The sequence below is a fragment of the Phyllobates terribilis genome, unplaced genomic scaffold (genome assembly GCF_046119375.1).
Source record: "Phyllobates terribilis strain yellow unplaced genomic scaffold, ASM4611937v1 Scaffold_1__5_contigs__length_1240528914, whole genome shotgun sequence".
In the NCBI taxonomy this organism is placed as follows: domain Eukaryota; kingdom Metazoa; phylum Chordata; class Amphibia; order Anura; family Dendrobatidae; genus Phyllobates; species Phyllobates terribilis.
Window position 1 is genome coordinate 296,566,320 of NW_027362761.1, and position 13,195 is coordinate 296,579,514.

General features: G+C 39.5%; 1 protein-coding gene across 1 annotated transcript in view; it reads right to left on the reverse strand.

Moving 5' to 3' along the window:
• Positions 1 to 13,195, reverse strand: part of SCARF2 (scavenger receptor class F member 2) — a 281,439-nt gene that overhangs the window by 148,042 nt on the left and 120,202 nt on the right. The window contains exons 3-6 of the mRNA XM_073673292.1: positions 12,433 to 12,534; positions 10,770 to 11,289; positions 5,573 to 5,791; positions 798 to 926 (exon numbers count right to left, since the gene is read on the reverse strand). Coding sequence (XP_073529393.1) covers positions 798 to 926; positions 5,573 to 5,791; positions 10,770 to 11,289; positions 12,433 to 12,534 — 970 coding nt within the window. The remainder of the gene's footprint in view (positions 1 to 797; positions 927 to 5,572; positions 5,792 to 10,769; positions 11,290 to 12,432; positions 12,535 to 13,195) is intronic.

A 13,195-nucleotide genomic window follows, 5' to 3' on the forward strand; every position in this document is an offset into this window, starting at 1 on the left:
TGTGTATACTGCATTCCTATTAAAAATGCTTTCTACTAGCCCCACATTTCAGTGCCTGTTTTAGCCATTTGTTCGAGCTAGCATATTAAAGGGCTTTTTCATTTTTAGAAAAGTGGATCTTAAATGATTTGCGTATTGTAAAATAACAAAGACAGATAGTATTCATCCTCCCACTCTCCATTGCCAGCTTCCCACTGCTACTCCGGAGTTTTGGCTGCAGTGGTAACATCACATCGACAGCGCACATCACAGCTGCAGCCAATCACTGAGCTCAGCGGTTGTGCATATCTGCTGAGCTGCTTAGCTCAGTGATTGGCTGCAGTGGTGATGCGTGATATGAAATCACCACTGCAACCAAAACACAGAGATCATAGCAGCAACAGTGAGCTCGCACTAGAGAGTGGGAGGATGAGTACTATCTGTCTTTGTTACTTTACAATATGCAAATCATTTAAGATCCACTTTTCTAAAAATGAAAAAGCCCTTTAATATGTTAGCCCGAACAAATGGCTAAAACAGGCACTGAAATGTGGGGCTAGTAGAAAGCATTTTTAATAGGAATGCAGTATACACAGCATGGTGGATGAACACTGACACGCCTCTTTGACAAAAAGGAATAGTAACAACTAGTTGTCAATTTATTCATAAATTTCTTTTAGGAATAACATTATTGTTATTTAATGAAAAATGCAAATATTTATTAAAGTAGACAAGTCAAGAGAGCTGACAGTTCCTCTTTAAATTGATGTAGCCCTCTTCAACAGATGTAATAAAAAAAGGAAACCCCTGACACTTACTATGGTCCATAAGAGCCTGCAGTGCAGAGACACTTTCCGGTCTCAAAATGACAATCTCCATTAAAACAGTCAGAGCAGACAAAACCACAGTTCTCTCCATATGTACCATTACGGCATTTAGTTTCACACCTAGACATAATAAATATATATATTATTATTATTTTATTCATTATTTCATATACATGTACAGGCATCAAACATAACTGTATATGTGTCTCAGTATACACCTGGCCAGGCATAAATACTCTATGGCCCAGCTGTCCACTTAGGCCTCATTCAGACATCCGTGAATCCCATACATGTTCTATTCATGATAGAAGATGTACCCATTAAAGTCTATGATGCTAGTCACGTGTTCATGTTTTTTGCAGACTACGGGTCCTGGGCTCGATTCATCAAGACCGGGGTTGTTTACATTGGTCTTGAAGAGGTGATGGGCTGGGGTCAGGCGCTCCTGATTCATGAAGTGGCAAATGATTATCAGGAGCATCAGACAACCAGCATACACATCTGTGTGTGCGTCACCCAAAACTTATTCCAGCTTTTGCTGGCGGTCGCCATGCCCCTGCCCTGCACTACCTTCTTCAACTTTGTAGGAGCTAGGCAAAAATGGCAAATGCCAACGTCACCCGATTTTACTGCAGCCATCAGTTGTGCAAAAATTATGCTACTTTTCAAAGCTTTTTACTCCAGAATATTGGCATAAAAGCGTTATTGTATCGGGCCCTATGTCACATGTGTCCCCAAAAAATAATCCGAGAGAAGTCCATTTATGATTGGAATCACGGACAAAAATTACCCATATAAGTCTGTAGCATCTGTGTGAAGTACGCAATTAACACTATAACGTATAGCAGAAGATTTGGAATTTGTTCTATTTTTTTTCATACGTGAAAATCATTGATGACACAAGATTGGTAAAAACTGACACTGACCAAAATAATGAAAATCTGATCCAAAACACTGAAGACACTTGGACTGTTTGTTGCATACAAGAAAGATCACTGATGTCTGATTGAGGCCTAATGCATACAGTGGGGAAAATAAGTATTTGCTACACTGCTGATTTGCAAGTTTTCCCACCTACATATAATGGAGAAGTCTGTAATTTTTATCGTAGGTACACTTGAACTGTGAGAGAGAGAGAGAATCTTAAAAAAAAATCCAGAAAATCACATTGTATGATTTTTACATAATTAATTTGCATTTTAATGCATGAAATAAGTATTTGATACAATAGAAAAACAGAGCTTAATATTTGGTACAGAAACCTTTGTTTGCAATTACAGAGGTCAGACGTTTCCTGTAGTTCTTGACCAAGTTTGCACACACTGCAGCAGGGATTTTGGACCAATCCTCCATACTGATCTTCTTCCAGATCTTTCAGGTTACTGGGCAGTCGCTGGGCAACATTGAGTTTCAGCTCCCTCCAAAGATTTTCTATTAGGTTCAGGTCTGGAGACTGGCTAGGCCACTCCAGGACGTTGAAATGCTTATAACGGAGCCACTCCTTAGTTGCCTTGGCAGTGTGTTTCGGGTCATTGCCATGCTGGAAGACCCAGCCACAACCCATTTTCAATGCTCTTACTGAGGGAAGGAGCTTGTTGGCCAAAATCCAACGATACATGACCCCATCCATCCTTCCTTCAATACAGTGCAGTCGTCCTGTCCCCTTTGCAGAAAAGCACCCCCAAAGTAAGATTTTTCCTCCACCATGCTTCACAGTTGTCACTGTGTTCTTGGGGTTGTACTCATCCTTCTTCTTCCTCTAAACACGGCGAGTGGAGTCAATACCAAAAAGTTCTATTTTGGTCTCATCTGACCACATGACCTTCTCCCATGCCTCCTCTGGATCATCCAGATGGTCATTGGCGAACTTCAAACGGGCCTGGACATTTGCTGATGTGAGCAGGGGGATCTTGCGTGCCCTGTAGGATTTTAATCCATGACAGCTTAGTGTTACTAACGGTAATGTTTGAGACTGTGGTCCCAGCTCTCTTCAGGTACTCCAATGTAATTCTTGGCTGATTCATGGCCTTTCTCAGAATCATCCTTATCATACGAGGCAAGATCTTGCATGGAGCCCCAGACTGAGGAAGATTGACAGTCATCTTGTGTTTCTTCCATTTTTTAATAATTGCACCAACAGTTGTTGCCTTCTCACCAAGCTGCTTGCCTATTGTCCTGTAGCCCATCCCAGCCTTGTGCAGGTCTACAATTTTGTCCCTGGTGTCCTTAGACAGCTCTTTGGTCTTGGCCATAGTGGAGAGGTTGGAGTGTGATTGATTTTGTGTGTGGACAAGTGTCTATACAGGTAACGAGTTCAACAGGTGCAATTGATACAGGTAATGAGTGAAGAGTAGGAGGGCTTCTTAAACAAAAGCTAACAGGTCTGTGAGAGCCAGAATTCTTGCTGGATGGTAGGTGATCAAATACTTATTTCATGCAATAAAATGAAATTTAATTATTTAAAAATCATACAATGCGATTTTCTGTTTTTTATTTTTTGATTCTGTCTCTCACAGTTGAAGTGTTGTAGGTTGGAAAACTTGCAAAATTGACAGTGTATCAAATACTTATTTTCCCCACTGCATATACAAAAATTCAATAGGCTTCAAAACTTTGTGTGATGTGGTCTCCAGACTAGAAGTGACATTCAACTGAAATGATATCTCTCTGCTGATAGATGTACACTATTCTGTGTCATACTGATAGCATGTCCAGAAAAATGCTACTAAAGTGCAAGTTGTCTATTTATTGTGCATTTGCAAGTGTGGCTGTGAAACACATATGGAACTTTTGTATATATTCTAATTTTCTCCCATACTGATAGGTTAATTAGCTTCTCAATGTATTAGTCTGAGAAATAATTTGGTGTCATGAAAACAACGGGAAATAAATAAATCATGTATTTATAATACTAAAAGTAATCAAGTGACTCTAATTTAGCGGTCAACCATAGCACATTGTAGTTGAAATTAAAATATTACAAAAATATGAGTATTTACACCTACATTAGATGAACCAATTACAACCTATAAATGAAGAGTCCACATCAATTTTACAGGCTCAAACGTAGATGTATAAACTTGCAATCGTAAATGAAATTGTAATTTTTAATACTTCATTGTGAATTCTTTGCAGTCAGTCAATGTCAATGATCGCTTAAAGGGAACATGCCAGTCAGTTCTTGCTTAAAGGGAACAATGTCTCTTAGTTCATGCATGCTGCCCAAACCAAGGGCATAATGAATCAGAACCTGGCCGGAGACGAAAGAGAGACGAGACTAGTCTGACACCGCCCCCAGCCGACTTCTCCCCTCACCGCTCTAAGTGATTGACAGATCTTTCCCGATGTACACACATGGGAAAGACCTGTGTGTTTCTGTGCTAAATTAGTCTCGTCTCTGCCTATAATCCCCTGACGAATCTGAAAACTATGGTTTCTTTGAAATTTCTGGGATTTCAGAGAAAAACATACCTAGCTGCAATCGTTCAGCCATCGTGCTGCCCATGGTTTGAGCAGCATGAATCAACTGACAGGTTCCCTTTAAGTCTGAGACCTATAGACATTACCAGACACCTGGTTTCTTTACTGCCTACTCTTTCACAGGCATTTATAGCAGATGTCTTCAGTTACTACTTGTTTTTGGCATATTTTCACTCCACATTTGCCTTTAGTAAGTGTAATACATGATCAACAGGACTGAGGTCATGTAATTATCTTGGCCGCTACTGAACATATTGTTTTTGCCATATCTTTTTGATCATTGCCCATCTATACTGAAAAGTAGCATCTAATTTGTTTTGAAAAAAATGGCTGAATACGAGAAGATAATTTACCTCAATACAACAGGTTCTTCAACAAGGGAACCAGTTCCACAGACATTTATACATACCCAAGCCCTAACCACCACCACCATTCTTGACTAATTTGGTGTTATGCTTTGGTTCATAATCAGTTACTTCTCATCTTGACATTCGTCTCTAATCATTCCAGAGCTGTACAGACTCATCTAATGCTTTTTTTGTAAACTCTGGTTCCTTCCTGTTTTTGAGGCTTACCAATGATTTACATCTTGTGGTAAACCCTTTTTATTTATTCTGGTAAAGTGTTCTCTTTATTGTTGACTTTGACACAAATACGTCTACCCCATGGTGGGAGATCTTGATCCGGCCAACTGTTTTTAAGGGCTTTTCACCAAGGAAAGAATTCTTCTGTCATTGACCACAGATTGTTTTCCACCTAATGTTGGCTTGCATCACTGGCAGAGACAACCCCGTAGACTTCATTTAAGAGGAAATAGAAACTAATACCAAATGCATACAAAAGAAATCTAATCTAAATCTAAAGCGGGTTTTTGTATGAAAATGGTTGTAATTCTCACCATGGTCACTGCACTTTGCTCTTAAGGTTATTTAATTTCATCTCACATACTACATTTAGCAGAACTATTTGTATATACAGAATTTATACATATGTATATACAGTATATGATCTATCATTACTGTATTGCATCTGCACTTCTTAAACTTTCCCTTTTGCCCAAGAATGTCAGCTATGAAATGTTGGCTAGATGTGCATAACCACAATTCTCAGTGACCTCAGTGATGGATGGCCTTCATCACTGTCTCTCTTTTTAATGTCTTCCATAGTCTATTTTTTAGTCTATTTTCACTCAGGACTAGTTAGACGTTCACATCTATCACTGTCACTGTGAAAGGAAATATAATCCTAATGTTTTATAATACTAGATAAGAAATTCTTCTCCTTACCGATCCCCTATCCAGCCGGGATTGCAATGTGAACACTTCCCATTAAGATGGTTGCATGTGTGTCCATCTTTGCAAGGTGGACATATTTTGGAGCACTCATCACCATAGAAGCCATGGAAGCAGACTTGATCACACTTTGTCCCGTTCCAGCCTGGTTCACATGCAATGCACCTGCCATCAGCAATGGTACAAGGCTGCTGTTCCTTACACTGACCACACCTAGAAGGGAGAGAAATCTGATGTTAGCTCATTCAAGTTCAACTCAACATCTTTATAAACACTTGTAACTAAAATCCATAACAGAAAAGTAATTGCGCAATTCAAGGGCATAAATGTACACTACCTTAAGGGCTCGCTCACATGAGCATATAACACAGCCTAGTGCTATCCAATGTTTTATCGGATAGCACTCGGACTAATTTTATACTATGGGTCACCGAAGATCTGCTATCTTTAAGTTCTCCATCTTCTCCACACCTGTGATGCGATTCATCGCTCGTGTAACCCCAACCTAAAGGTAAGTGATTTTGCAATCATAGCTAGTGACAATATATAGTTGAGACTACACAAACTGCAACAATGAAGGGACTTAGAATCTCTGTTAATTTTTCCTGTACTCCACCACTGCCATCCACTCCACCACTGCCATCCAGGAGCTGCAGGTACTGTAATATTATATCTAAACCCCATTCACTTAATGGGAATGTGTCAGGTTTCCTAAATTTTCCCTAATGCTAGGATAGCGGTATATACGCCAGTTACTGCATTGTAACATGGTGTTTGATGTGCCATAGTAGGGATGCAATCATCTAAGAATGTACTTTGATCCTGCAACATAGCATATGAAAATGAGTCAGGACTAATCCAGCAAGGTGTCCCTTGCCCTGGACAAGTTCAGCCTTGAATCAATCTTCTAATCATGCCATCCTGGGCATGACTGAAGGCCTGCATGGCAGGACTGTTAGGAGGCAAGATTAGAAAATCCGAGACAGAACTAGTCCAGAGTAAGGCTGTGTTCACACGATGCGTATTTCATGCGTTTCCGCGGCGTTTTTGCAGTTGCGTAAACGCCGCGGAAACGCATGAAAAACGCATGGTAGAAGGGCAGCAATGTTCCCCAATGGAAATCCGCATGTGCTGTGCCCATGATGCGGATTTTTCCGCAGCGTTAACGCTGCGGTCAAAAATCCGCAGCATGTCAATTAATTTTGCGGAAACGCGGCGATTTCGCCGCCATTGACTTGCATTAGAACGCGCCAATTCCGCAAGACAGCATTTGTACTTGCGTAATTGGTGCGTTCTAATGTGCGGATGGTACCCGGGTGTGGAGGAGAGGAGAGTCTCATCCACACCCAGGTACCATTGAAAAAGCTGTAAAAAGAAGAATAAAATAAAAAATAAATGTATTCTTACCATCTGTCGGCCCGCGCAGCGCTCCCGCTTGGTTCCCGGCACTTGCAGTGAGTTGTAGGACCTGCGGTGACGTCAGAGTCATGTGACGGGTCACGTGACGCTGACGTCGGCAGGTCTTTCAATTCAAAGTTGCCGGCAGCCGGGAGAACGGAGTGAGCAGGACAGCGCGGGCCATCGGAGGTAAGTATATACACTCTCTCGGTTCACACTGTATAAATCCATGCTGTTTGCATGGATTTATACAGTGTGACCTAGTTATCAAGCACTTTCCAGGTGATGCTAACATCGCCTGGAAAGCGCTTGTCAATCTGCATGCGGAAACGCATGTGAATCTGCATGTGGATCCGCATGTATTCTGCAGGAAAAACGCATGCACAATCTGCATGCGTTTTTTCTGCCAGGGAGATGCAGAAATGATGCAGAAATTTTCTGCTTCATTTCTGCATCGTGTGCACATACCCTAAGAAACTTCTTGCCAGACTAGTCCTGCTTCATTTGCATATGTGATGCTCCAGGATAAAAGTATATCCCTAAATGACTGCACATCATATCTTATTAGAATTCTGAAATTGGCATGTATAACACTGTGCCAGTGGCTGAGAACAGTCAGAGGACACAACAGGTTAACTTTAAATGGAACGGAGTTGCAGAATATTGTTTATTACCTGGATTGGTGGGAATTTATGTTCATGGACACACATTATTAGCAATTTACTGCACTGCTGATTATGGGTGTCATTTGCATTTGAATACCCAGTTGACCAATATTCCAACCAAAATCTAAAAAAAAAAATCACCAGTAGGTTGTTAAACTGCAATCCTGCCCAATTCTGTATTTATGCGAAACTAGGAAAGCTATATTCAAAGGGTGAAATAAGTATTGAAAATGTTAACAATTTTCTAAGTAAATATATTTCTAAAGGTGACATGAAATTCTCATCAGATTTGGTAACAACCCATCCAACTCACAGAGGCAAAGGAATCAAACCATAGATGTCCATAAATTAAGTTATGCTTATGTGTAATAATGAGAAATGACACAGGGAAAAGTATTGAACACATGAAGAAAGGAGAGGTACAAAAAGCCATGGAAAGTGATGACACCAGCTGAAATCTATCAATAATTTGAAAGCAATCCTGCCACTTAGTTAAAAATAATATCAGCTGGTTCAACTGATGGCCTATAAAAAGGTGTCTCATTACCAAGATGCCACACAAGAAACATCTCATGATGGGTAAAAGAAGTGAACTGTCTCAAGACCTTTGCAACTTTATTGTTAAAAAACATACTGATGGCATTGGTTACAGAAAAAATTCTAAACTACTGAAGGTTCCAGTGAGCACTGTTGAGACCATAATCTGAAAGTGGAAAAAACATCATTTCACCATAAACCGGCCACAACCAGGTGCTCCCCGCAAGATTTCAAACACAGGAGTGAAAAGAATTATTAGAAGAGTTGTGCAAGAGCCAAAAAGAGCCAAGGACCACCCGTGGAGAGCTACAGAAAGACCTGTAATCAGCAGTTACAATTGTTTCAAAGAAAACTATAAGTAATTCCCTCAACCTCCATGACCTGTATGTATGCTCACCACGCAAAACTCCATTGCTGAACAAAAAATAATGTTCAAGCTTGTTTAAAGTTTGCTAAACAACATTTAAACAAGCCTGTGAAATACTTGGAGAATATAGTCTGGTCAGATGAGACCAAAATTGAACTCTTTGGATACCATAATACACACTATGCTTGGAGGCCAAAATGCACTGCATATCACTCGCAAAACACCATACCAACAGTGAAGTTTGGAACTGGGAACATCATGGTGTGGAGCTGTTTTTCAGTATACGGCATTGTCAAACTTCATATGGTTGAAGGAAGAATGAAAGGACAAATGTACTGAGACATTCTTGATAAAAATCTGATGGCAACTACTAGGATGATGAGGATGAAACTAGGGTGGACATTTCAGCAAGACAATAATCCCAAACACACAGACAAGGAAACTCTCAATTGGTTTCAGGAGAAAGAAAATAAAACTGCTAGAATGGCCCAGCCAATCACCTGACCTGAATCCAATCGAAAATTTATGAAAGGAACTAAAGCTCAGAGTTCATAGTAGGAGCCCATGGATCCTTGAGAATTTAAGAGTGTTTGTGTGAAAGAATAGTCAAAAACAACCTGAGCAATGCATGTGACTAGTTTCTCCATACAGGAGCCGTCTTGAAGCTGTTATAACCAAAAACAGCTTTTGTACGAAGTATTAAAGTTCAGTAAGCATGTTCAATACTTTTTCCCTATGTCATTTCTCATTATTATACATAACTTAATTCATGGACATCTTATGGTTTGATGTCTTTGCCTGTGTGGATTGGATGGGTTGTTACCGACATCTGGTGAAAATCTCATGTCATTAACACCTTTAGAAATATATTTCCTTGGAAAATCAATGACGTGTTCAATACTTATTTCACCTGCTGTGTGTGTGTGTATTATATATATATATATATATATATGTATATACAGTATATATATATATATATATATATATATGTATATATTGAACAAAGATATAAATGCAACACTTTTGTTTTTGCTCCCATTTTTCATGAGCTGAACTCAAAGATCTAAGACTTTTTCTATGTACACAAAAGGTCTTTTTCTCTCAAATATTGTTCACAAATTTGTCTAAATCTGTGTTAGTGAGCACTGCTCATTTGCCGTGATCATCCATCCACCTCACCGGTGTGGCATATCCAGATGCTGATTAGACAGCATGATTATTGCACAGGTGTGCCTTAGGCTGGCGACAAAAAAAGGCCACTCTAAAATGTGCAGTTTTACAGTATTGGTGTGAACAAGGCTAGTTTTGGTCAGGTCCAAAGGTTTCAAAACATCTCAATTTATTCAGTATTGAGTATGAGCAACATTCGGAGAAATACACGCATTCACATGCTTTGGCATGAAGTTTTTGATGGTTGTCTGAGGAATGTTCTGCCATGTTTAATACACTTGGGCACGCAAATCATCAAGATCCACTACTCGCATGTTCCTTTGCAATTGCCGACTAATGACATCCAAGATTTGCTTGATGGGAGACAAGTCTGGAGACCCTGGAGGCCATGGTAGCACATTTAGGCCTTGCAGCAGTGCAATCAACATGCAGCCTGACATTGTCCTGTTGAAACACGGAACCTAGGACACTTTGGAGAAACAGCCATCTTACCGGCTCCACCACCAAATCAATATGATGGCATACTAAGGCATGTAAGTGCATATATTTCTGCGGGTGAAGCTTATACTCAATATTGAATAAACTGAGATGTTTTGAAAATTTAGTTTCCATTTTTTCATCATTTGCATATCAGTAACATGTCTATCCTGTGATTTCCATAAGTCCACGATTTTTCCTTCTTGGTACTGCAATTTTAATGTTGAGGAGTGTGTGAGCGTATATATGAGCATATATATATATAGATATATTGTTTATAGTAACAATATACTGTTTAGCTGTAATAGATGACAAGGAAACTCCCTTTCATTTTACAGATTGCTTCTCAGAAAATAAACAGATTTAGAGCATGAAGAAAAATACTTGTAAAACAGATGCATGGGAGCATACGTGTCACAAATAAAAGCATAAAGTTTGAACATTATAACATCAATCCATTAACCTGTTAATTTGGAGAAAATATTTGTCAAATATCTTAGAATGTCCTTGTCATTCCTCAGATACCACAAACTGGCCATCTGTTGACTAAATAATTAAATAAGTAAAGACTTCTTACCGCCTCCTGCAGCCCTGGCCATACAGTCCCGCTGGACATGGTTCACGGCAATATTTGCCCCTGTAGCCAGGCTCACAAGTGCAAGTTCCATCCACTTGATTACATTTCCCTTTGAAACACTGGCATACTCGTTCACAGCGCATTCCCCATAGGCGATCTCTGCACATGCAACGTCCAGTCAATTGATCACATGGTGAATTGTTGCATGTGCACTGATTATTACAGCTCCGTGCCCACCATCCTGGTTGACAGATGCATCTTCCAGTGGCTTGGTCACACTGTGAGTTGGAACTGCAGTAACAGGCAGTTGCACATTGAGGCCCCCACCAGTTCGGTTCACAAGTACATTTCCCAGTCTCTTGGTCACACTTGCCATGTTTACAGAGACAGGCATTCTCACAGTTGGGTCCCCATCGGTTTGGATTGCATGTGCACTGACCGCCTACATCATCACATTGTCCATGAGGATGGCATGCACATTTTTCTTTGCAGTCTGGACCCCAGAACTGTCTTGGACATTCTAAAACAGAAAAGATTAACAGAATCTTAGACTATATCCATTCTTATATGAAGTCTCCACATCAGATGTAAAGCACTGGAAGTGACAGGATGGCAAGTGCAGTACAGTGCGGCTCTACATTGAAAGTGAGAGATTTGGAGCTTTGTTTTGTGATTACATTCCTTATAAAAGGAACAAAAAAAGCCTAAAGAAGTCCATGAAAGAATGATTGAACTATACCGAGCCACCAATGATGTACAGCCGAGTGGAAAATATGTAACAAAAAATAAACTAATTTTTTTCGCTGCCACTTGCAATGCAATCTTTTGCTTCTTTGTAGCAACTGATGAATTACTATTACAATCTTATGGATTATTATTTACTATGTGAATAGCTGAAACCTGAAAACTCATCAGTAAAAATCAAAAAATCTAATCAAAATAAAGTAAAAATAAGTCACATTCAATACTATAGTCATTTGGAATAGTGAATTGGAAAGATTTAGATTTGTACCTTTTTTGTTAATTACAAAGCCACAGACATGGACAGTCATACATATAAAATATACTGTATATTATGTAATTAATAGTAAATATCATGGTGCTAGCAAAATGTGAAATATTCTAATTTTCACACTGGCTAATGGAATGGGACAACAGGCTGACACATCCTGTTCTCTGAAGCTCACTTGCCAGCTTTGCTGTATATACTAGATCAGGATGAGGGGGCACATCTATTTATCAATGGATGGTAAGTTATTTAAATGATTTTGCTACCCCATTTGAGAGCCGCATAATGCAGGGGAAGAGTTCCTGATTCCAGGGATGTATCACTTACTGTAGTTTTGATAAAATATTGATTTTTATTGCAACAACAAAACACAGCCTAGTAAGTACCACATTGCTGTATTCGGGGTCTCTGCCCCTACATCATGCTGTTCCCAAATTATATAATAAAAACATGGTGACAGATTCTCTTTAATCATTCAAATATATATAACATCTATCCTATGGGACAACTTATTTAACAAGCTATCAGCGCCAACAGTGCTAAACTACAAAAACAAGACAAGTGCATGGTTAATACTACACTTACATGAAAAGATATAAATAAGCATTTATTATTATTATGATGTCATTACATAAAAGATCAAACATTACTTACTTGTTTCACAATTGGCACCAAAGTAGCCGTGACGACATCGACATTCATTTGGCCGGACACAGACTTCATTTTCTTTACAGGTAAAGTTGCCTTCACATATTGCTAGGAATCAATTAACACAAGCATTGCATTAAAAAGAGTTACCAAAGTCAATAAATACACAAAATCATTCTACCAAATAATGAGTAGAATGGATATTAATTATGGTCCTCACACGAGGACAGTTGGCAGCTTTCCTTAAATTCCTTTTTTTTGAGTCAACACACCAAGAACGTAATAAGTAGAGATGAGGGAACCCAAACTTAAAAGTTCGAGTTTCGTACCAGACGGTTAGTATCCGGAGCTAAACGTTGAACACGGACTTCTCCCAGAAGCCCCAGGGCTGTGGAGTCGGTAAGCCAAACCTCCGACTCCGACTCCAACTCCTCAATTTCCATGACATCGACTCCAACTCCGACTCCATGACTCTGACTCCCTCATACATGGCTCATGTTTAAGTGATAAATTTACTGTAGCACAGATTCATCTCAGCTAAAAGTCTAGACCCTTAGATCAGGAATAGGACAGACATTTATAGGACATTTCATAACTTTCCAAAATTCTTATGAAAAAATATTCCCCACAAACTGCATTGAACTACTGTACCCAATTTATTATATATTTTAGGAATTGGAGTTGGTCCATTTTATACCGATTCTGACTCCACCAAAATGGACACCGGCTCCAACTTCATGACTCCGACTCCACAGCCCTGGGAAGCCCG